The sequence below is a fragment of the Durio zibethinus genome, chromosome 7, assembly GCF_047325235.1.
Source record: "Durio zibethinus cultivar Kanyao isolate XHJ-2024 chromosome 7, ASM4732523v1, whole genome shotgun sequence".
Taxonomy (NCBI): Eukaryota; Viridiplantae; Streptophyta; class Magnoliopsida; order Malvales; family Malvaceae; genus Durio; species Durio zibethinus.
In genome coordinates, this window is record NC_143168.1 from 23,895,399 (window position 1) to 23,920,587 (window position 25,189).

The 25,189-nt window shown below is 30.8% G+C and overlaps 3 protein-coding genes across 4 annotated transcripts; 1 reads left to right on the plus strand and 2 right to left on the minus strand.

The window, feature by feature from the left end:
• Positions 1–109: 109 nt before the first annotated feature.
• On the minus strand, positions 110–4,928 carry LOC111277084 (U11/U12 small nuclear ribonucleoprotein 65 kDa protein-like). 2 transcript variants are annotated; one of them, XM_022863233.2, is made up of 12 exons: positions 4,835–4,928; positions 4,246–4,490; positions 4,048–4,119; positions 3,619–3,855; positions 3,278–3,359; positions 2,962–3,150; positions 2,638–2,808; positions 2,375–2,557; positions 2,028–2,115; positions 1,754–1,812; positions 1,402–1,467; positions 110–694 (listed from the first exon to the last, which is right to left on the minus strand). In XM_022863233.2, exons 2-12 carry the CDS (start codon positions 4,458–4,460, stop codon positions 611–613), a joined length of 1,446 nt encoding a protein of 481 aa, XP_022718968.2. In that variant the 5' UTR covers positions 4,461–4,490; positions 4,835–4,928; the 3' UTR covers positions 110–610. The 2 variants fall into 2 exon arrangements, with proteins under 2 accessions (XP_022718968.2, XP_089620069.1); XM_089763943.1 differs by having other exon boundaries at positions 149–694; positions 4,246–4,436.
• A 5,865-nt stretch (positions 4,929–10,793) lies between these two features.
• Positions 10,794–12,834, plus strand: LOC111277085 (NAC domain-containing protein 87-like). The gene is made up of 3 exons (XM_022863234.2): positions 10,794–11,170; positions 11,306–11,586; positions 11,879–12,834. The coding sequence occupies exons 1-3, from the start codon at positions 10,984–10,986 to the stop codon at positions 12,572–12,574; spliced, it is 1,164 nt and encodes a 387-aa protein (XP_022718969.1). The 5' UTR covers positions 10,794–10,983; the 3' UTR covers positions 12,575–12,834.
• Positions 12,835–21,662: 8,828 nt separating this feature from the next.
• LOC111277087 (ricin B-like lectin R40G2) lies at positions 21,663–24,950 on the minus strand. The gene is made up of 4 exons (XM_022863237.2): positions 24,121–24,950; positions 23,689–23,811; positions 22,266–22,494; positions 21,663–22,002 (listed from the first exon to the last, which is right to left on the minus strand). Coding segments are annotated over exons 1-4 (972 nt in total). The 5' UTR covers positions 24,739–24,950; the 3' UTR covers positions 21,663–22,000.
• Between the last annotated feature and the right edge of the window lie 239 nt (positions 24,951–25,189).

Sequence of the window (25,189 nt, forward strand, 5' to 3'; positions counted from 1 at the left end):
CCTGAAATTCACTTTGAGAAGCAAAAACAAAAATTTACTTACAGGATTGACGATTTCCTTACAGGACTTACGTTATAGACCGCTGAGAATCTAATAAATTTACCACATTAAAAAGAAGAATTTCTGGGAAATTTCTTGAATCAAGCAGTGAAAATGAAGAACAAGGAGAAATTTCCAACCATTGTTTATAATAATAAATATTGCAACATCAAATCTCACCATCATGCTTGTACACAGATTTAAGATGGACTGAGAAACTTTTTAAGGGCGATGCAATAGCTAAACCGACATTAGTACCAGTGATGATGAAGGATTACTGCCTTACACAATGGCTCTTCGCCTTTAAATCCTGTAGCAGCAAGCAGCAAAGCTGTTTTGTGCTTGTCTCCAGTCACAACTGAAGATATGAATCATGATCTGGAGCGGACCCTTGAGGCAGCCAAAAAATTCTTTCCATTAAAATGCAATGGCAGAATAATCATTTCAGAAACTCTAGCACACATCTCCGTGCACTGCAGCCTTGGGATTGCACAATTAGGGTGGCGGACAAAGGCATAATCACCACCGTAATAATCATGCAGGAGGTTGCTCATGTCACCACACATCAATTTTAATTTGTTTTTGCAGCGGAAGGATTCCGACCGAACTGGATGATTATTGGTTTGCCTTTGAACACATACCCGTTTACAAGACTCTGCAAAGAAGGAATATAATTAAACATTGAATCAGAAATTCATGATCGCTACACGAGGCGAGATAACACAAATGACAAAGCAGTGTTCCATGGGCGTGCTTATTGCAGTGAGACATTAGGAACTAAGTCTGAATTACTTGTGCATTAAGAATAACCTATCTTCGAACACGGATTAAAGCAAATAGGGTTGCTTGCTAATAAAACTAAAAACTTATTAGTGAAGGTCAGTAATTTGCATGAATTTTACAAGTTGATAGCTTTAGGGTATTAAAAATTGCCTTCAGCTAACACCGTAGTATTAGCCAAAGCTTTAATTCTTCAGATATGCCAGAGCTGAATGTTGTTAACTTCTCTACCTCGAAAAAAATTACAGGGAAAGGAAACCAGGTTGGCAATTTTGGCAATAATAATAATAATAATAATAATAATAAAGTTAATGTTAACATAAAAACAACTCAGGAAGAGAGCTAATTCATTTTTCTTACTTTCATTACTGTTTGGACCATGTAACCAAGTTATTTCTAGCTATTTTGGCTAGCTATGACAAGTGATACTCGCTGCATCGAAATTACTCATAGGAAAGCATTCCTTGGTTGATGTAAACAATCTTTAGACACAAAGGCAGGTCATGAGTCAACTTTTACAAGATACATGAAATGCATAAGCCCACTTGAGACAGGAAAACAAGAAACCTGAGAGAAACATACCAAAGCGCGATGGGCAAGTTCAACTGATGGAAATGTCACAAAAGCTTGGCCCCTCATTCTTCCCTCCTGAAATCAAAAGATTACTTTCAGTTTCACATTTAGGTTCTGAACAACAAATCTCGGTTTTCCATAATTACAAAAACATATTCTTTCGATGTTCAAATTCCAATAATTCAACTTTTGGTTTAATGAAATATTCAGATATTTGAAGTTTGACACAGATTGATGCAGTCAATTGTCATGGTTTTCCAACAAAAAGTTTGGCAATAAAGTTGAAGATAAAACTTAAATAAGCCAATGTAAATAAGTCAGACATAAAGCCACAGAGAGCTCAATCCAGAAGCAATGTAACCTGCATTAGCTTCACATTAAGACCCGATTTAGCTGCACCAATGCTTCCAAATAATGATCCTACATCACAGCAAGACTTAATCAGCCAAAATCCTTTTACTAATAGGAACAAGGAACAAAGTAAAGAAGCATTTCAATTCTAAGGACTTAAAAAAGCAGTTTTTCTGCAAAGTTCTAATGTTAACTATTATCTTCTTTTCCCACTTTATTATGGGAATTGAGCTGCTAAGAGGTTACTATTTGTGTCAATAAAGAATGAAGGCATTTAGTCTCACCAAAGATGAAATAGAAATCTTCAGGAACAACATCCTTTGCCAAGTTCTTTATATACAACACAGAAGCAGGATTCCCAGCCGTATAGTTCTGCACAATCCAAGAGTCACCATTCAGTTTATGTTTTGTCAGATGCACCTGATTAGCTAATTGCCATAATAAAGCGTACATGTAAGCCATAAGCCCATGACCCCCAAAGGAAGTAAAGGATTAAACTAATGTGGTTCTCAAACAGCCAGGAAAAAGAAAAGCTTTCATACTTTCATAGATGAGCAAATGGAAACTATGACAATTGCATCTTTGATTTAATTTACTATCTAAAAGAATCCGCTGAGATAAGATCCAACACCTTAAACATTGGAAGAGATAAGATTTCTTCAGGAGGCAACTTTCCCTTTTCCAACTCATCTGCAGTAGCAAATCGTTTGGCATCTGAATCCTCCTCATTAGGTTCCCCTGGAATCCGTTTGTAGCTATCATCATCATCATCATCTTTCTGTTCATTAGGAATGTGTTTGGGAGCAATTTTGATCTGTGAAAACACCAAAAAGATCATCAACATATAGACAGAGTAAGCTCTTTGTAAAACATGTCCCTTAGATAATATACGACCTGCAACACAGGGTTCTTCTTTTTTATCAATGGGATTTCTTTTGGGATCAAGGTGGCAGGTTTCACTCCAACAGCCTCATGAGCTACACTTTTATCAATTGCAGGGCCTACAATGACTTCTCGCCTGGCACGCTTCCTTGCAGATTTTGGCACATCTTTGTCATTCAACTCCTACAAACATGTTAATCAAGGAACAATCAACAACTACAGAAATCATACATAGGATTAAATTTGACCATAGTGCTTCTTTCAAGACACATATTTCATTTAATTTAATCTAATATGTGGTCACTGACATTCGGCATGTTAGCAGCAATATCTTACCTCATCCGAAGACTCCATTTCTGATTCACTAGAAGATGCATCTGCAAAATGAGCCTTTGCAGGTGTGGAAGAAGGAGGTGGGGGTGGGGGCGGTGCCTGTGGAGCAGGTATTGGTGGTGGCAGAGGTGGTGTCGGCAAAGCCATTCGAAATGGAGCTGGAATATTCATTTTATTCATTAGGTGCAACACCTGAAATTGAAAGACTCTTATGGTAAGGGATATATATCCAACAATAGTTAATTAGATAAAATGAAGAAAAAATCAATTACAAGAAATATTGAAGCAGCTTTAGAATAAATGCAAAATTAAAGAAAACCTGGGTATAGAAACGGGGAACAGCAATAAGAGCATTAACAATATTGGTCAAAATATTTCCATCTGGAGGAGGGTAAGCATATCTGCAACAGAAAATGCATAAGCTTTTGTTCATATCTAATGTGATTACTGCTTTAGAAAGAAAACAGGGTACTCTATTCAAACTAAAAAATCATTATTCTATGAAGCCTTATGCACTGGTTGGAAAAAACCAAACTTTAAAGCCAATAACTCTTGAAACCATGAGTGCATAATACTTGCCACTATGTTTGCAACTTCACATTTCAAGGTCATCTGATAAAGTGAAAAAGGAAATTGAAAGAATTAAGAGGATAGACTCACTCAAGGTGAGGAGGAAATGGATAGTCTACACCAAGTCTAAGAGCAATCGGTTCACTAGCAGGTATTGATCCTGATCTTGAACCTTGAGTTAGGTCTTGAGTCAAGTTAGCATCTTTCACCAAAGATGCAGATTGTGGAAAATCCTTTGCAAGCTGAACTCCAGTTTTCTGAGGTTTATTATCCTCAGATGGTTTACTAGCTCTCTCCACTGATAAGACTTTACCAAGAAACCTCAGGCTGAGCAACCACAGAAATAGGATAGTTAGATAACTATTTTTTATATTGTAAACATACTTAACAGACAAGGAACAAGATGTAACAAATAATACACAGTTACTATCTAATGCTACTGAGAAATAACTCACATATTTGATCAAGCCAAGTGCCCAACAGGGGAGAACAAAGAACAGGAATAAGCTAGAAATTTACCCATTTAACTGACGATGCGCTTGATAAGCCAATGCTTCATTTTTGAAATCCACAAATGCACAGTTCCTCAACCTACATAATAAAAGAAGGAAAATATGATTACGTATGATAAAAACAAAGATGTGCAAGACCTTAGAAAGCTAATTGCAAACTGAATGGAATTTATAAGGAACCACTAAAGCTTTAAAATTTATTTACTTTCCAGTAGAGCAAGGACGAACAGAGGATGCACCATAGTGAGAGAAAAGCCGCAAAAGAGTTTCATGAGGAATGGCCTCAGGAAGATGCCGTATCAAAAGGGTTGCTATAGAATCCAATTCTAAAGGGTTTGACGTTGCTCCGTCAACACCTTGGTATTCAAAATGCTGCATTTGAGGATTGCTAAAAGGCTGTGAGGACGGAATAGAAGCCATTAAAGGATGCACAGCAGTTTATTTCCTTGCCTATAACAATAAATAAGTCAAGGATTACACTTTAACAAATCTTTGCAATGTTGATGACCAGAAGGAATATTAACATACATATTTTCTTGCATTGAATTTTGATTTGTTTGTTATTTTTATAATGTGGGTATTATAAAAAAATCATAATAAAATAAAAAAATAAGCTTTACAAGATTTTTTTTTAAAAATAGAACATTACCAACATGGCAACATTAAACTATACGAACTAACAAGAATTAGTGTTCTTACATTCAAATTTTTGTCCAAAAAAGAAATTTTCAGAAACCCATATGTAATTTCATATTTTTATATAGTTTTCATTACAAGGTAAAGTGAAACTGCACCTTTGAGTTTTGGGTATCGATTTGCTCTGCCTCCTTGCTGCTGGCTGCTGCTAGCCTTCTCTTTCCCTGAAGAAATTCTGTTCCCCGGACTTTCAAAAGAAGAAAAAAAAAATGATGGGTTTATAAGGTTGGGTCTATAGGGAGGCTTGGGAGTTTCATAATTGGCTTCTCTGAGACCCAAAATCTTGGGCTCGTTAGTGATTTCTAGGCTTTGATAAGTAACTGAACATGATCTTGGTTTTGTTTAGTTACAGCCCTTGGGCTTGCATAGTAACTATTATTTTCCTTTTATTAAGTCATGTAACAGGTTTTACCGTCATAAGGTTTTGATATCACGAATTTGATTAGGTGAATTCCAAATCTACTAAATACACTTTTTAAAAAATAATTGCATGACTTAATTGGATCAGGTTCATATGTATCTTTAATATTTTGTAATGAACATGGAAAATTTCTAATCTCAAAAGCTTATCTTTAATATTTTGTTCAAGTTAATATCTCTTACTATCATAATTTGGTGCAGATTTTTTTAATAAAGAGAGAAACATACCTTCTTTACCATTTAATTCATTTATGTACTAATTTTTTTCAAAGAAAAATATGATATTCTCTTGGACATTAGTTCAATAACGAAAAATATGAAGTTTTTTGTTTTTGTCTTAAAATTTTTTTTTCTTTTCCTTAGAAATCAAACTACACTTTTTATGAGGTGAACGAGATGAAAAGGAAAGGAGTTCTAAATACAATATATATTACATAAAGTGATTCAAGTCTCTCATTACCATGAATTTCCATGGGAAGATTTTGGTATTTCCTGTCAAAGCATTTTATTTTTATAGTAGAAATTGATAAGAACTTTGAAGTTAGTTACCCCACCTTATTCTTTCTAAAAGGAAAAAGATAAGCAAAAAAAGAGAAGGTGAGGGGGGGGGGGGGGTGTTCCTACGATAAGCTACTGATTCTTAGGTTGATTTTATGGGATATTGGGATTGATGGCTGTCATTGTCACTATCTTAACATATTAATTATTACAGAATCCTTTGCCCCAATTCTTCAACTAAAGCAACTGCTTGGAGTGGAGAGCTTAAAACACCAGCAATCATATTCTGCTGCAATTATTTTGCTGAAACCTTGGATGTCAGATACTACTATTAAATTATCTTGAGGAATCAACATGAATCAGAGCCAACCAAAATTTGGTAACTACAAGCATACGTAACCATGAATCATAATTTTAATACCTGTATGTTTCAATTAAAAAGAAAGATTAATCCTTATGATTTTCATATTTGAAGTAAAATTGTGAATGCAACATGTAAAAAAATACTTTTTAATAATCTTCAAAAAAGAATTAAACTTAAGCGAAAACATGAAGATAAGATAATACTACAAATTCTTCTCATGCTTATATAATTTTAAATGATACAAAACATTTTCTGTCAAAAAAAAAAAAAAAAAACGCCCAACTTGTCAACTACAATGTTTTAATCATGCGTCCATGTTTATCTAGTATACTCATCGACAAAGGTGTTTTCTAGTCATCGAAATTAAGAGTGTCAAAAGTTTGATTTCTTCGAAATTATCCTAACAACTAATTTTATCTTAATTCCATATATGTGTTTAGTAACTGTGATGCCTATAAGAAATCAATTTTCCTTTTCACGCCTTTTGGGTAGTAATCAAGACAAAGACACATCTGCATGATTGTTACTTCCCTCTACAGTTGATCTGTTAGTTAATTTGATGGTTAGGACAGTTTGGTTTTAGTGGAGAGGTTAGCCAAAAGGAAAAGTCCAATGTAAAACTCCCCCTCAACCAAACAAAAGAGAATAAGTCAATTATCTTGACTTTTTTTATGTACCCAAACCCTCCTATTTAATTAATAAGTGATTAAATTAAATTTGGGATTAAAAAAATCTTATCTTTTTCAAGCTGACATGTGAATGAATAAATGAATGTCTTAAGCCTCTTGCTTACTCAATTTTCTTTGTTTATTAAATAAATCTTATTCATATCTGTCTCAATGCCAGCCAACTGTCTCAAACTATGAAACAGTGGCTAAATTCCAACCTTTCAATTTTTTTTATACGTAATATAATACTAATTTTTATCCACTTGGTTAAGGTCTTTTATTAGCGTGGTGAGAGGAACTCTTATTGTGCTTATTGCGCTAACAAAGGGGCCTAAGTCTACTTTGATTATTAAACTGAACGGGGAGACTAAAGTTTAGGATTTGCAATAGAAGACCAAGATAGAATTGATAGAATACAATTGGTGGTTAAGAGTTTTTGTTAAAGAAGATAACAATTCAGATGGAATTGAATTCAGTTTAAATTTTTTAGATATTAAATAATATTATAAAATTTTAAAATTATAAACCGAATAAAAAAAAATTAACTTAAATTAAACGAAATCAAACACTATAATTTTGAATCGATTTTTGAATTTTTTTTTTTTTTCTCATCCCAAGTTCCCATTGATGTTAGCTTTCTTTTCGAAGTTGGGATGATTTTATTATTGCTACTAACCATGACTTATGAGCAATGTTGAATGACATCATGGTATTCTTATCTTTGTAGATCAAGGAGCGAGAGAGAAATAGATACCACTAGCAGTACACTTTACATCATCAAACAAGTAAGGAACAATTCATGTTCTCATGAGTAATTATAAAGTTATCATTCATTATTTGAATCCAAAAACTATATAAAGTTTTATATAAATAACTCGTATAAGTACATATAAACTATACATATGAATTTATAATAAGATTCATTTGAACTTATGAAATCAAACAAATTATTATTTCATTAAATTTTTTTTTACTAATTAAACTTACCAAAACTCTACTTTACTTAATAGAACCTATATAATTTGTAAAATATTAATAATTTTTATATAAATAATCATATTTTGCATCGATAATTTACTTTTGAGTTAAAGCTTTAAAGGCAAGCACTTATATTTCATTGAGTGATTATAAAATCATAAATTACTTTTTTAAGCATGAATTGCCAAAATCATGAACTAATAAATAATTTTTTTTTTGCAAAAAAAAAATTTAGAATTCATATTTGTGAGAAAGAGCATAAATCCAATCTCGACTGCTAAACTAATGAATTAATAACTTAGACCATTAATTTTTTTTCAAAGATTCTTGATATTAAAAACGGCAGGTGTCTGGTTCTCCTACATGGCATCCCATGTTAGTGCAAAAGACAGACCGATAGAAATTTCACATGTGAGCAAAAAAAGTGATGAGGTGTACTGCATCACCAATCGTCACCAATAATTGAGGCTTCTTTGCTTTGCAGTTTCGTCTTTTGGATCCAAAAGTCAACTGTTTTAAGTTACGAGAGTTAGGCTAACACTTTCTCAAGCCTTCTCTTTTGTGGGGTCCACACGTTATTATTGACAATTTCAATTAAAGAAAACAACTTTTTTATTTAATTATTTTATTTTACGAAATTTATTTTATATCTTAAGCTCCAAATCTCAGCTTTCTTTAATAATAATTTATTTTTTAATAGAAATAAAATTTTAAGTTTCATTCAATCGGTTCAAACAAATTTATTTATATTAAAATTTTCATAATCTTTTAATATATTTTCAAACTAAAGCGTTTAAGAGATAAACTCTTTTATTACTTAGAGTTAACATCCATTGATTAACAGTAATTTTATTATTAATATTATTTCTTTTAATAATTTACTACTCCTTTAAGTTTGATAAATCCTGAATTAATATAAAATTAATTAAATAAATGATGAGGTGACAAGACACGGCGAATATAATATGAACACATCTTTTAATCTAATGTGGAAACTAAGGGTCCAACTCTGCATCTTCAGCTTCCAAAATGTCAAGCAATATGGCATGGAATTTGGTTGGCCCCCACCTAATCTTCTTTATTTTTAAATAATGCCACCACCTAATATTCTAAACTTTCAATACATCTCTTGATTTGATGTAATTCCAACAAATAAATAAATAATTATTATATTTATACAAATAAAGTAATACAATTATTTGAATTCACATCGTAATTTAAAATTTAATCAAACTCATGTTAAATTTAGTTAATTTTTTATTATGAATACGTATACAATACAAGTACGTAATTTTTTAGTGTATAAATATCAAGAATATACACATCGAACAGTCACATAATCGAGAGCGATGTTGAACTAAAATTTGTAGTTTAATTAGTAGTTGAGATATTTGCAAAGAAGTTGTGCACAAATTTGCTGCAAATGGTAATTTAATTTTTGCTATGTTTGCTAGTTTTGGAGCTTAATTTTTTCAATTTGTCGGCGCCAGAAAAGTAAACTCTTTCAATCTATACCACTTCCACGCGTTATTTTATGTCATAAATTAGGAAGCATACAGGTGGCTTCACCCAAGTCAGCTACACAAAAATTTTGGTCTCTCTACTCTATCTAGTGTTATATTTTTCAATTTAATTTTACTTTTATATTTAAAAGATTTGGGTAGTCAAAAATATGAAACATGTTTATTTGAAAAAATACCACAATCATGTGATTTATTTTTTTTTTTAATTTGATATGATATATTAATAGAATATTAAATTATTAATTTTAATGATGAAGATTTAATAGTTAATAATTTTAAAGATAAAAATATAATATTTTTGAAAAAAAATTAAATTAATTATATGCTTTTAATTAAGATTAATTTTCTGTTTAGAGCTTTATTAGAAGTGAAGGATTAATTTTTCATGAGAAAAATGACAAACAAAAAAAAGGGAAGGATCGATTTAGAAATCTGTCTTTTCTTTTGACACAAAATAAATATGTCTTTATCAACAAGGGTTGTTTGGTATTTCCTATATATATTGGCTAAGATTTTTCTACATTTGATTCATTGCATGTGTGATTTTCATAAGAAATATCTTGAAAGAAGCCAAAAGAATATATATATATATATATATATATATATAGAGTCCTTAACAATGGATCATATGCAAATAAAATAGGGGTATATTCTACCATATATTGGACAATGACTAAATCTGATTTTATATATAATATTATACATGAATTGAGGGATGGAAAATATATGTAAATATTGACAAAAGTGCAATCTATGTCCAATTCTAAGTTCATAAAATTATCAACAAAATACACTTAAAAGTAACAATTTCATTACCCTTTTAGTTTATATTGATTTATAGAGGAATAATCTTTAAATCGAAATTTCATTGAAATTTCGTTGCCCTTTTTCTTCATCTTCATCTTCATCTTTTGAAGCATAAAACCCCCCCTAGATTCCCTCAAAATGGAGTGGTTTCCTTCCAATTTATTAAAGAAATTATTACTTTTAATTGTTCCAATGAGTTCCACAGCCCTCGAGTTAATTTGGATATATGTACACCAAGTCATACCAAAATACCACAATAGTCTACATGTGAATTAAAGTATAGCCAACAAAACCCAACCTAAATTTGCAGCTGCAAAAGCTTGACAAATTCATCGGATAAAATCATGAAAGGCATGCGCAGCAGCAATTGTTTTAAAAAGATATTATTTTTACTGGAAAATATTTGATCAACTTTTTTTTCAAATGCTTTGAAGTAAGACCCTGTTATAAAGATAAAAAAAAAAGAGGTTTGCTGGGGATTTAGAATTCTGCAACCTGGCGATATATAGAATTTTTAGCTTTGGGGTAGGTTTTAAACGGAAAAAAGTCACATATTCTAATGGGAAAAGATTGCTGGAAACATGGGTCCCCTACTACTGGCTTAGAAACCTCCTTTTTACCATTTTTTTTTAAAGTTTATTTTGAATCTCATACTGTTTGTTTTCAAACAGGTAGATGTGGCTAAGAATTGAATTACCCAATCAAGGCTTGCTTGGAAAGTGCCTTGCAGCCTACGGATCTTCCATCAGCATTAGCTCTTCTCCTCTATTTAAGCTCCTTTTTTTCCCTTTGCTCTACTTTCTTAACGGCCTTCCTTTCATTTTTCTTCTGCAAAAGCCTGACACACCCTCCTTCTCTGTCCTTATATCTTTGTCTTCTTGCCCTCTTTGATTTCCATTACAGTTTGTTGTAGTTTTTTTTTTTTTCTGGGTTGTTTTGTTTTTGTTTAATCCTATAAAGGGTTTTAAAATTTAGAGGATTTTAATTCCATGGAAGAAGCTATTGTTGTTAACAAAGGAGAAGACCTCATCGATTTGCCACCTGGTTTTCGGTTTCATCCAACTGATGAGGAGATCATAACTCATTATCTTACAGAGAAGGTAATGAACAGCGACTTCAGTGCAAGTGCTATGGGTGAAGCTGATTTGAACAAGTGTGAACCTTGGGATTTGCCTAGTAAGCTTTCCCTTAATTTTGTTTTTTTTTTTCTCTTTGCTTGGATGTTTAGTTTTGTTATTAGTAGTTTGCTGCTGCTGCTGTATTTGCCTTGTATTTGTATCTAATCTTTGCTTCCTTTGCTTAATTTTGCAGTGAAAGCTAAGATGGGAGAGAAAGAATGGTATTTCTTTTGCCAGAGAGATAGGAAGTATCCGACCGGGATGAGAACCAATCGAGCAACTGAAGCTGGATATTGGAAGGCAACTGGAAAAGATAAAGAGATTTTCAAAGGAAAAGGTTGCCTTGTTGGGATGAAGAAGACCCTTGTTTTCTACAGAGGAAGAGCTCCTAAAGGAGAGAAAACAAATTGGGTCATGCATGAATATAGGCTTGAAGGCAAATTCTCTTACTATAATCTTCCCAAGGGTGCAAAGGTATACACTTCAAAAGTTTTTTTTTTTTTTTTTTCATTTCTAAAAGAGAAATTTTCTTTTGAGTTTTTTTCCCTGTTTAAAAACTTTATATCGCTTTTTCAATTTCATTAATCCAAAAAATACTAATTGAAAAAGGGCTGTAGCTTTTCAATTTTATCATGTTTTTACTGTTTTGTTGGTTGAGTGTTTCTTTCATGGGGTCTCTTTCTTTGCTTTTGTGTAAATGAAGAATCTATAGACTAAATGGAGGTCATTAAATATGTTCTTTTTTTTTTTTTTTTCCTTTTTACAGGACGAATGGGTTGTTTGTCGGGTTTTCCATAAGAATACAGGGATCAAGAAAGGTCCAATTCCTGATCAGCTGTTAAGAATGAATTCTTTTGGGGATGATCTTGTGGATTATGCTTCACTGCCTCCTCTCATGGATCCTGCTTACTCCATCAAAGCAGGCTCAAGCTTCACCGATGGTGAAAATGAATTCAAGGCCATCAACACAACCCCAATGTCAAGATCCTCAGATGGGAACTACCTCGGCAGCTCCAACTTCTCCACATTGAATAATCAAAACTTTCTTCAAGCTCCAAATGACCATTATCAGACAGAAAGCTCCATGTTTAACCCTCAAATTCCAATCCCAAATCCCATCTTCTTCCATCAAGGCAGTGCCCCAAATTCTTCCTACTTGCACCAAGGAAGGAGCAGTGGATCAGCTCCAAGCAATTCCGGTACTGGCTTCGGAGGCAGTGACCAGGCAATTCTAAGAACATTGGCTGCCAACAGTGCTGACAGAATATCTAAAGCTCACAGACAGAGCAAGGTGAAGCAGTTTTCATCAAATCAATCTATGCTCAGTCACTCACAAGATACAGGCCTCAGCACTGAAATTACCAACAATGAGATTTCATCTGTGGTCTCCAAGAGCATTGAACTTGGAACCAGCAAATCTTTTGAAGATATAGAAGAGTTGGGATGTTTATGGGACTACTAGCTAAAATTTGAAGGATATACACTGTTCATGATCAGCAAGTTGGCTTGTTAATTTCCTAGGAATGTATGATTTGAAACAGTCTGTTCTCCACTAGGTGATTATTAGATTGAAAATTTTCTTGGATTCTGACAAAAAAAAAATATACTTGTATAGATAGATTCATGGTGTCCAAATCTTTTTCAGATTATTACATATAACTGAGAAAGATTCCATGTACATGAATTCTTTCTTATGGTAGTGAATTTATTCTTTTTTTTTTTTCTCATTTTTCCATCTTCTTTATTTTTTTAGCATTAAAGTCGCATTGATTCCACGTTCATATGTTCCAATCATATTCCTACTTAAACCCAAACATACATTTAAGGTTGCTTATTTTATTTACTTGTTTTCAATTGCCAGTTAAATGAAAGATCAGCTCCATGTCTGAACTTCCTTTCATCTGATGTAGTTATGTTTCAATTATTGAATTCTGAAAATTTATTTATTCAAAAGTCACTTGACACTAGTAGATTAATCGGACCGCTATAATTAATTAATTTTAGTATTACTTGAGCACATGAATCTTAATTAATTTTGAAAATAATTTCAATAAAATATAGTTCCAAACTTCAAATTAATTTGATATAATTAGGAACTTTTCTATTTAGTTAATAATTGTCATGAAGTTAATTGTTTATATTCTTTTTGTTAATGGCAGCTGCAATCCCTCTCCTATCCGCAGTCTGCATCGTTTTTTGTAAAAAAAAATTTTCTAATAATTGTGAAAAGGACTGATTAAGTAACATTGGATTTCAAGAAAGCCAAATGGATTTTAAATACAGAAATGTTACCACCCTCCTTGAGATTAACTGAACTGAACCAGATGATGAATCATGTGAATTATTCCCTTGACCTCTGCAGCCAATGTGCCTATCCCTCACAATAACAATCCCTCAATATTTCTTAATCCACAAGGCTTAAACTTAATCTTCTGTCTTAAGTATCATAATTAATTATTACATATGCCTTGAATATACCCTTTCGACAGCTGTTTCTTTCTTTTTTCATCCAAATTTTGGATTTACTGTAATAAATTATATAAGTTACAAACATCGATTAAATTTATATACCCCAGATCGACTCCTTGTTTTTACAAGAGACTAAAACGATGTGTATCTTATCATAATGTTTATAACATGTTTAAAATCGCTTCAAGTAATGTTGTGATCTGATGAATGACATCTTTTTCTTGTACCTTTTCAATGAAGTTGTTATGAAAAGGAGGTCAGATGGGAATATGTAACTGATAGCCAGGAAAAAAACATGATGAAAGAAAGTTGAAGGGGAAAAAAAATTTCACAGGTGAATGATTGGGAATCGGTTATTGTAAGAGAAGAAACGTTCATGTGTGATTGTGTGGATGTGCATTGAACCCTCCATCATTAACTTACTTTCTATTCAAACCAAAGCTTCCCAACCTTAGGAGATTCATGCTTGCAGGAAAGTTAACCGGCCTTTTGGTTTTGTTTTTATGGATGGGAATTAAAACGGGCAAAAATTTTTAATGAAGCAAGGACAAGGAGAGAGTTTTAAGAACAGAATTTGAACAAAAAGAAAAGATTTAAAAAAAAAAAAAAAAACCCTGATTTGTTGCATGAAAACATGGGGATGCCAACCAATTGCCAGCCTCCACCATTTATTATTTTCTTTTTCCACATCGTTTTCAGCTTTTGAAAGTGAACGTGCCTTTTCCTTAGCTTATCTTTGCTATAATTTTGATCTCATCATATTTAAAGTGATGATCATGATCTTATCCGCGTTTTCATTTTTTCTCTCTTTCCATCACCACTCTGGCTGGCTACTGCTCACAGTCACACCGACTCAATTGGTCCATCTTTTTCACGTTTTCCCCTATTTTAGAATTTCTTGCATTAATTCAATTTTAGATTTTTAATTAATCTCCATAAATCTTAATTAATAAAACTTCCAGTTTTAATCACATATGCATGCAGTATTTTTCAAATATGGTTTACATATTCCCTTGAAATAAATTTTGCCACTTGTATTAAGATTAGATTTATATCGGTCTTGCTAGTAGGTTTCAGTCTAAACTTCTAGATTTGATGCAATTTTCTTCTTGCTTATCTTCATTAAGTTATTTAATTTGTGAGATTCGTTTTTTCTTATTAATTCAAAGTCATGTGTACGTTACTTTTTTTTAGATGTAATTGAATTTTAATTTTGACGTACTTTTTATGTAAACATGTTATATTAATATCATTAATAAATGTGTAAAAGTCATCGATTTATCAATAAATTATTATCAACTTGTATGTTCTGAGTGTACGTATTATATGAATAATGATGATATAAATGAATATTTCAATATAACGATCCCGCAAGTAAAAGTTAGGAAATTTCATATAACATTGACTTTTAAATATAATCCAACCTAATCTCTTTATCTCTTAGTGCTAGTCATTTGAGAAAACATTTAATGGCTTGAAACTTACCAAATGTGTTTAGGTAATGTAGTTGTATATAGGCATCTTCACATAACGCCAGTGAAAGCATACAATTTCCACTACGTATCCAAAAATTTTCTAGATGCTGCAGGATTTATTCCAACTGCAGGAAAATACCAGTATTCTAAAGGGTTAATTTCTTAGTTGTTTCCTGGGAAACAAACTTCTTTTTTTCTCATTAATTAATATATATATATATATATATATATGTATGTGATTTGTGAGATTCTCTAGAACATTTGAACAGTATTCTTTGTAATAGTAGTTTCGATTGATTTAGACCCATATCTCTATTGTTTTTGCCCTTGTTTCGTCATTGATGTTGTTTTAGTTTAATATATATTCATAATCAATCAATTATTTTTTAAACGGAATAAGCATAAGTTTTTACTAGGAATTCGTTTTTTTATATATATATTGTCAATAATTTTTTTTTTCATAAGTGAAATTAAAAACTTGATGCATATTTTAAATCTTTTAATTATGAATATTTTATAAAAAATTCGAATCACTCTTCAAATATAAAAAGATATACATGCATTTATATATTATTGAATAAAATGCTTGTTGCTATAGATTGCCTTTTAATTTAAAGGTGATGCACACAAAAACCCCATATCTCATCTGCTCAACTGTTGGATTACATATATTAATTAATCTTCTCTTAACTAAAAGTAATTAATTCTAACATGACAAGTAGTGTTTTAACTAAAGTAAATTGACTTCTTAGACAAACAATTCAAAGGCTTGTAGAAAAATGTACCTCAAATGGCCTATAAGAGAAGCAATTTCTGGCTTGGAAACCAAGAATTCTCTTTATATATATATATATATACCCCACATACCTTGAGAAAGATTCTTCTTTCTTGATTTTTGTCTTCATTATACTGTTTTTCTCTTTTTAACTATTTTAGAATCTTTATTTTAATTTAAGTTATTAAAACATTAATAATGTTCTAAACTATATTTTAACTACATTAAAACAAAAAACGTAACTCAATTGATTCATGCAATCAATTTTAAAATATAACATCTAATAAATTACAATTATTTTTTTATTTTTAAGTTATGCTCTCTCATATAACAAAAATTATATTTTAACTCAAAATCTGATAGAAGCTACTTATATAAAAATAATAATATAACAAATTAGAATGCATGCACAAATTCATTTTTAAATTAAAGAAAAATAAATCCATATACAAATGGAGTGTCCAAAAAGGAAAAAAATAGAAAAAAATAAATTAGTTATTACATAGATATTGAAATAACTTGACTACACTTCTACTTGTTAATTACTTATTACAAAGATATTACTTTGTAATGCTCTCTATGCGTGTACCACTATCATATTTAAGGCCTTTGCTTCCTATATATATATATGCTAGCATCAATTAAAAGTTGAATTTGAAATTAAATTTATTACTTGAAATTTTTTTTAAAATTTGATTTGTTTATATAAAAAATCAAGTGTTTGATTCTTCTTTTTTAAGTAAAAAATGAACAACAACCATAAAATTAGGACCAAGAATAAGTGTCTCTTAATTTTATTCCATTAATTAAATTTATTTTTTTTCTATATTAAAATTTAAGTAACTGTACATATATATAATATTTTGAAGTAGCATTAGTGTTACGTAGCGAATAATAAGTTAAACTAATAAAATTTTATATAAAAGAAATAACTTTATAAATTAGTAATAGTATATATAGTTTATTTTTTCCAATCTTGACACTAAAACTTTTTTTTTTTATGATTCTCTTTCATCAAAAGTTTCTTTGAAAAGCAAGCATCTTAAAAAAAAAAAAAAAAAAAACTCGAAAGCCTATGGTGCGAACATGATCTTTGCCGTACAGAATCAAAACCTAGGGACTCGACAAGACACGAACTATGAAGTTTCGGGCTGCTCGGACATTGGCTTAACGGTGAAAACGGAAATTTGCCGTTAAAGTGTTTTGACATCAGCTGAAGTCATCATTATTTTCTTAATCTGTACATATTTTGACGTGCTGCCACGTCGTCACCAGTTCATTGCACAAGGGTTATGACTTAGTGGGTCCGACGCTTTATTTTCTTTCTGTTCTTTTGGACTTTTTGGATCCAGTTAAGAAAAAAATACCATTGGTAATTTATTTCGATAAAGATTTAAATAAAAAAATTTTTAGTGGAATTCGTAAAATTTTTAATTATAAATAATTAAATTAAAATTAAAATTAATAAATTAAAAAAATTTTCATATAAATTAAATTTTAAAAAATTTTAATTAATGTATATAATTTTAGATATATATTTTTAATAAAAATATTAATAAAATTTTTATTATTAAATAAGTTTCAATTATATTTGAATTTTAAATAATATTTTAAATTATTTTTTATATATTATTAATTTTCACATTAAATTCTATCAATTTATTGATTTGAAATTTTTATTATTTTATTTAAGAAAATTTATAAATTTCACCTAAAAAATTTTATATAAATTTCGTCCTTTTATTTCTTACCTTTTGATTTCGTTCAAATTTCTCAATATTCAAAAGAAGAATGGACTATTAAAAATAAATATTAATTTTTAATTATTATAAAATTATAAAATTATATTGATAATACATAAAATCAGCTGTATATTAATAATCCAATGTCCGAAACATTGTGCCAATGTCTCTAGAATGAGATGTATCGCTCTAGCAATTAATCCTATTACTGTAAGGTTTAACCAAAAACAACGCATCAATCCAATAGATTTTGACATCAAAGATGTTCAATTTTTAATTTCTTGCAAGTTTAAATTAAAACACAAATAAGATTCTATTTGCTGAGGTAATTGTAGATTATCATGCTTTAATCAAAGACGTGTGGGGACTAACAATGATTATGACAATATAGAAAGGAAGCATATGACAATCTGTTTGGGACTTTGGAAAACTACATGTAATAACTGAAAAACCCAAATTTATAGAAACATTGAATAAATATATAAGACCCTGAATTTTTCTGGTAAAATAAAAGCTATACAGTGTTTTATGAAAAAAAAATGGCGGCTTAATTTAGCCTTGTAAAAGTCTAATTTATGAATAAGATATTTATTTTAATTTGTCCATATAATTATATTTAAAAATTGATATTTATTATATTTGAATTTTAAATATTAATATGTATAATTTTTTAAGTTTATATTTGATATATTATTAGTATATAAATTTTATATGTTATTAATGAATCAAACAATAATAACTCATTAATGAGTAAATATCAATCTTTAAAATAAATATATGTAAATTAAAATAATTTACTCATTAATGAGATATTATTATCAGATTCATCTTATTAATGAATTATTATCATCTGATTTATTGATAATGTATAAAATTTATAAATCGACAGAATACCGAATATAAATTTTAATTTTTTTATTTCAAAATTATGGTTTTCTTTTGTAAAAAAAGATCTGACCTTTTTTAATGTCACTATCAAATAATTTAGGCACTCGTGGGTGTCTCCATTGCCCTTTAATTTCGCCAACAAAAATGCCTGGCTTTGTGCGGTTCAAAAGTGTTCCCTACACTATGTTTGTGCGAGAAAATTTCATTTTTCTCATAACCATGTTACAATATAATCATGAAACATTAGTTTTAAACATAAGGTAGCACTATATGTGTTAGAGAATTATTAAAAATGCTAATTTTAATAACTTTAGAATGCAAATAATTAGTCAATATCTGCACTTGAGTTTACATTAATTTAGTTTAAATTATTTTAAATGAGCTAAAATTTTTAATTAAAACTTGTCTTTAAGTGTGATGTATATAAATTTTACAACTCATTATATATCTAATAAAAAATGTGACATTTATTAGTAAAAATTCCATAAAAAATCTTTATAAAATGGCAACCTATATATGGAGAACATAGAGAATTATATAGTATACATATATATATATATATGTAAACTTTGAAAGGAAATACGCACAAATATTAACTCAAATGATAAAGAGAGTTCGTTAAAAAATTTTTTTTATTGTTTGAGTTTGAATCTAGTAAGAGATAGTGGGAGAGATATCTTACCTTAAATTCATTAGGTATTGTATAAATAAATCTACTTGAACCAATACAAAAAAAAAAAAAAATGTTAGATGAAATCCAAAAACTCTTTATCGATTAAAAAAAAATTGAAAGAATTAAATTCAAATGTAAGTTTGCGTTTGATCTGCATAATTTTGAGGAGTGTAATTAGTAAATGTAATAATGAGCTATGAACTATAAAGACTATTGGGACCCAATGGCCAATGATATATTAAATGTTAAATCACAATGTGAATGATGTGAACAAACCCTCTTAATCATTATGGAATATTATTACAAATAGAAAAACTCAAAGTTTCCTGTCAATATACTGCTAATTAAAGAGATTCTCCGCGTTGAAGTGATTGTTAGCAACATTTACACAAAGAAGGATCAGAAATAAATTGAGCCAACCGATAAAATTAATTAAGTCTAATAATCTACAAAATTTGCACCAAAAATGTAAAAGTTCTCTAATTTAAGCCAATTTGTTTTGTTACACATAAAGTTGCTAGGGATTCGAATCTAGAATTTTAATCAGAATACAATTATTATGGATAATTTTAAGTTTGAATTCTAGATTTTATATATACGAAGAACATTGCAATACAGGATATATAAAAAAAAAAGTTATAAGTGTTTGAGATTTAAATTTTAAATTTATTGAATATCATATCTTAAAAGTAATTGCACGAATCAATTGAATTAAATACTATTTTTTATTTTCAATGTTTGAGTTAGGATGTTTAATTTGTTCAATACCAAGTTTTTAATTTACTTTATTTACAAATATGTTCACACAACATGGATTCTTGGTAGGAAAATGATTCTATTTTCATGCTTTTGGACGTGCTGCTTAATGACAAATGGATTCTCAATTTTCTTTATAATTTATTTGTCACGTATAGGTATTCAACTAATACATGGGATAGAAATATAAGAAAATTGGAAGCAAGAGCAAGAAATAAGAATAAAATATAGATGTGAAACCAAAGTAAGATTAAAGAAAATTGAATGAGACATTCATGTGATCTGATACCTGATTTGCTCAACAGAAATGCTTCACCTTTATCTCTGAATAAAGAGTAGGGAATAAAAATAGGATAAGAAAGCTTTTGTAACTTTGGAAAATTGTGAGACAATGGGAACCTTTTCTTTTCTCCTTTTTTGGCCTTATAACACTTCAATTATTAAAGCCTTTTAGTTTTCTTTTGCTTCTATTTGTTTTTCCATGAAATTAGACAGGCAAAAGTAGTAGGTTTTTGGTTGATTATTGAATTGACTTATGATTTAAATCATAATATGCAACAATCTCAATCTCACGTTGAAAGAATATGTAAATAAAAAATAATATATATATATATATTGAGATTTAAATCAAATTTGTGATGTATCTTTTGTGGAATAAAATCATAAAATCTTCGAGTCAAAGTGGATAATATCTCGCAAGTTAGATGCGGATCTCCACAAATGGTATCAAGTAGTGACCAGTTGACAGTAACTAAGTACTATATGATGGGGAACAACTTTAAAATCTCAATATCTTATGTGATTTTAATGCTGTGGTTAGATTCAACTTGACAGAAGTATGTGGATATAATATAATATACTTAGTCATGTAGTTGGATTTGACTTGATAGAGATGTTAAGTTTTAAAAATAAAGATTGTAACGACTTCAATATCACATTTGAAGAATATATGGATATAATATGATATATAAGTTAGATATGATATAAGTTAAACTTTAAAGCTATGTCTGATTTGATCTTGGTTGGTCCGGTGGTTGAACTCGACTTGATAGGAACGTCAAGTTTTAAAGGTAGAGAGATATGATATACTTAGTCCTATGGTTGGATTTGATTTAACAAGGATGTGGAGAGATTATAACGCCTTCAATCTTATATTGGATGAATGTGTGAATATGATATGATATATAAGTTAAGTTCTAAAGTTACGTCTGATTTGGTCTTGGTTGAACTCGGCTTGATAAGGATATCAAGCTTTAAAGATAAAGAGATTGTAACGTTCCCAATCCACATATTCTGGAGAGATTGTAACAGCCTCCAATCTCACATTTAAAGAATGTGTAGATATGATATGATATATAAATCGAGATTTAATCTCAAACTTACAAGATTTTTTTTGAGATAAAATTATGAGACTTTTAAATTAAAGCAATCAATATCTCTTATTCACATTGCTAATGGATAAGATTTTTGTATGGATAAAGGTAAAGCTATCTTTCCACGGAGGCTTGCAGGAACGCTGCTTCCATCGCACTGGACAATGCATTTTATGACTGGACGCACCGTCCTGTGTGATAGGAGCATTCGAGCCTAAATTGGCCCCTTATGTGGATCAAATTGTAAGATTATGCTTTATTTCAGATTATATCCTTGATTAGATCAGAAAAAGCTATTTTTTAAAATAGTTTCTGATTTTATGCTGATTCAAGCCAGAAGATTTTTGAACTTGATGATTGCTTCACCAGCTGGTGGACTCCATTGAGAAAAACAAAAGAAGCTGCAATGGTGGCACAGTAGTAAAGATTAAACAGCTTAGAAATGTGTATAATAGAGGAACTACAATGTCAAATATGAATAGGCAGATTTTGCAGGCATTCACAGAAACTCTGCAGCAGATTTTTTTTTTATTGCTTTTGATTCACTAGTCGAAAATATAAAGTAGCAGCCGAAGTTAACAGGTAGTAGGCCTCTCCGTGCATCAAGATTTTCACACACGTGGAAAGAAAACACACAAAAAGCCTCAAGAAGAGAAAGCAAAGGGATCCATCCAAGCTATAAATCAGCAGGCACAATACAGCTTCGATCCAGAACTTGCATCACCATATCATAAGCATCCTGCATTTATCATCAGTTATTAGGAGAAACAAAAAATAATGAAGGCAGTTGAGATTTGCAACATTTGACTAATGGTCCAAAAGGAAAAGAAAAACAAGAATCTTTTCAAGCTTCATGTCATGTGCTTGTCCTTTGATTACTTAGATAAGAGATTTAAGAATGCAGAAAAATGATTCCTAAATTGTCAAGAGTTGGTACTAAAGATAGATAGAACTTTGCTGGGATTTTAATTGTCTTGCTTTTGTAGGTTTTGAGAAACTTACAATATGGTACAATCTTCCATAGCTGGTTGTCTCCTTTGTTCCATTCCCAGAGCACAGTAGTAGTACCATCATTGACTCCACCAGAGTTCTTATCTCCTTGGAAAGCATCCATGTTCAGGCGAATGTTATTAATCATTCTTACAGCTCTATAACCATCATCCATGACCTTGCTCTCACTCCACAGTATGGACTGATCAAAATTATCTGACCTGTAAGGTATCAGTTGGACCTGCGGAGAAAAACCTTTTTCAGGACAAATTTAATGTTGGTATTTCAAAATGTTTCTTCATTTTTAATGTCTGAAAAGGAAAAAAAAATTATGATGCACACACAACTTTTTTCTACTGTAGGAATCAAGAGTGAAGGGGTGGTGAAATCGTGAGCACAGTATCTAGGCTAGGTTCCAAGATGCCTCATCTCAGCATATCAGAAGGGGAAAAAGCATGATTTCCATTATACCAGAAACAAGGGCATTTTATTTAAGCATTGAAGAAGCTAAATTACCTACGAAATCATAGGATTTTGTTCTTGACCAAGATAAGCTGCTGGAATTTTTTGAACAGCGGGTAATCTAGACCCCAATATCATAACAATTATACATTATGTTACAACATCTATATGCCACCGAATTGGCAGAACAACAGATAATAAGAAGCAACAATTTTGACTCAAATAATGCCCATGTTCAACTTCAATTCTTCTGTATTTAACCTAATAATTAAGCCTAATTTCTGTAATTAAAGGTGTTGGAGATGGAATCTAAAAGTGTCAAACTTCACAGATTAGAAACATTGTATGAGGGAATAGATGGCCAAAGAGAAGAATGACAAGCAATTTATCACATGAAGAGAGCAATAGGAATTCAATAATTTCTTCTCCACGTTGATTCGAATAATATGGATAATATGAGAAACATATAGCAAGAGAGTAGATGATATATCGAACTGTTGTCTATAATTAGAATGTGTGTTGCTTCTCAGTTCTCACCTATCAGCAAACATTATCAAGTAAAGAAAATCAAAAGCTCTCAGAACAATGACTACATAGAAATAAAAAGCTTTGATTATACCATAACCAGTACATGCAATGCGTAAAGAACGGTAGACCAAAGGTATGAATTCTTTGTTCAGCAGTGGCAAATGTTGTTTAGCAGAAGGGAAAAGATTGGTAAAGCTCATCAATTATGAACCGTAAATTCTTACCTTTAAAATGCCACAAAAAAAAAAAAAAAAAAAAAGAAAGAATGAAGAGAATAACAAAGTAATACAATCAGATATTCAGTTGGTAAAAGGATGACATTCACATACCCAATGCTAAGTTGCAGAATTCTAATCTAGTATCAATGGAAAGTACAACTAGAAAAGAAGCATGTGAAATTAGCAGATTATATAAGAAAACATCGAAAGCCAAGAAGAATTCTTACAGGATGACTAGCTCCTATGGAATGTTTAATGGCTTGACCAGTGGCTTTATTAACCAGAGAAAAGCTGGGGAAACCCTCTTCATCTTTCACTCTTGTGCTGAACTTCTGATCTTTGTACCAGTGCTAAAACAACAACAAAAAAAGTAAGATCCAAATCAAAATGAGATCATATGCGCTGCTTTAACTTTAAGTTTTATAACAGTCAAAAGGGTATTTTGGGTTGTCAATTAATTTGTTTAATGTAAAGTCAAAAAGGGTTATAACTATATAAGGAGGCCAAAAAGAGAGGAAATTACATAATATATGGAAATAATTTCCAAGAAAGAAAGCAAATCAAACCAAATTGCAAGATAACCAACTGACAAATTTATAATCCAAAAATTAACTTGCAAGAAAATTGTAATTGTGCCGATATAGTTGCTAGATGCACACCTGGAACTCATCAGCGGGATCAGATGGAGCAAGAATAACTTTACCATCTCTGATGGTAAGATGAAAATTAGGATTAGCCTTGCAATAGACTTTGACAGTAGGTTTCTTGGCGAGTTCAGAGGCAAAACCAGAATGAGACTGATGGCCAGTGAAAGATGACAAGTGGGGACTAAAAGAGTGATGACCTTCACTTTGATGATGATGATCAATCCTTTCTTGACTACTTTCATGAGGAACATGTGTAACATGCGCTGGTGCAGGTGAGTAGTTGTATGAACCATGTTCAAGCTGGTGGCTACCACCACTGTGGTGTACATCAGTCACATTGCTTGCTGGTGGCGGCAATATTTCGGTTTGTTGGTGGTGATATGATGGAGTTTGGTATGATGGTGGTGCTGCTGCAAAGCCAGGTTGCTGGAAGTATGAAGATGGTGGTTGTTGTGATGGTCCATCAAAGCCAGGTTTTTGGTAGCGTGGTGGTGGTGGCTGCTGGTACTGAGCTGGTGGAGCAAATTCATTGTGTTGACGATATTGTGCTGGTGGTCTTTCTTGGATTCCTTGGCCATCATTTCTATGGTGGTGAGTGTGGGAGTGGTCGTGACCATAAGGGAATTCCATTATTGTTTGATTCTGATATAATTTCTTCAACTGTAGACTTTTGATCTAAACAACAAGAAGCTGCTACTTGATTAGTATCAAGTTTTGTAGTATAACCAAATATAGATAGTACAACATATTTATATAATTAATTTGTTTTTTTCTTTAAAAAACAGTTTCTATTTTCGTCAGAGAAGCTTTCAAGTTCTACATAATTTTTCTGTTTACTCGGGCAAATTGAAACAAATTCCTTTGAAAATTGGATAACTTTCCTTTTTACTTGGACAAACTGAAACAAATTCCTTTTCTGAGATTTTGGTTTGGAACATGTCTTACGTTCAAATAATTCTTGGGGCCAGGACCTGCCTTAGTTTTTAAAATTTTCAGTTCTGAGCTGGCTTCAGTTTCTTTTAATATCTAATTTTTCAGTCTAAGCCTGACTTTGATTAGTTAATAATATCGTCAATAAAAG

Bases quoted from the DNA above. Each gene is read 5' to 3' on its own strand.
- LOC111277085 (XM_022863234.2), top strand. From the start codon at position 10,984: ATGGAAGAAGCTATTGTTGTTAACAAAGGAGAAGACCTCATCGATTTG. The intron at 11,171-11,305 runs GTAAGCTTTCCC...TTAATTTTGCAG, and splicing joins TGAACCTTGGGATTTGCCTA to TGAAAGCTAAGATGGGAGAG. The intron at 11,587-11,878 runs GTATACACTTCA...TCCTTTTTACAG, and splicing joins ATCTTCCCAAGGGTGCAAAG to GACGAATGGGTTGTTTGTCG.
- LOC111277084 (XM_022863233.2), bottom strand. From the start codon at position 4,460: ATGGCTTCTATTCCGTCCTCACAGCCTTTTAGCAATCCTCAAATGCAG. The intron at 3,360-3,618 runs GTGAGTCTATCC...TTTCTGTTGCAG, and splicing joins CCATTTCCTCCTCACCTTGA to ATATGCTTACCCTCCTCCAG. The intron at 2,809-2,961 runs GTAAGATATTGC...ACATGTTTGTAG, and splicing joins AAATGGAGTCTTCGGATGAG to GAGTTGAATGACAAAGATGT.
- LOC111277087 (XM_022863237.2), bottom strand. From the start codon at position 24,738: ATGGAATTCCCTTATGGTCACGACCACTCCCACACTCACCACCATAGA. The intron at 23,812-24,120 runs GTGTGCATCTAG...TTGTTGTTTTAG, and splicing joins ATCCCGCTGATGAGTTCCAG to CACTGGTACAAAGATCAGAA. The intron at 22,495-23,688 runs GTAAGAATTCTT...TTTTCTCCGCAG, and splicing joins CCATAGGAGCTAGTCATCCT to GTCCAACTGATACCTTACAG.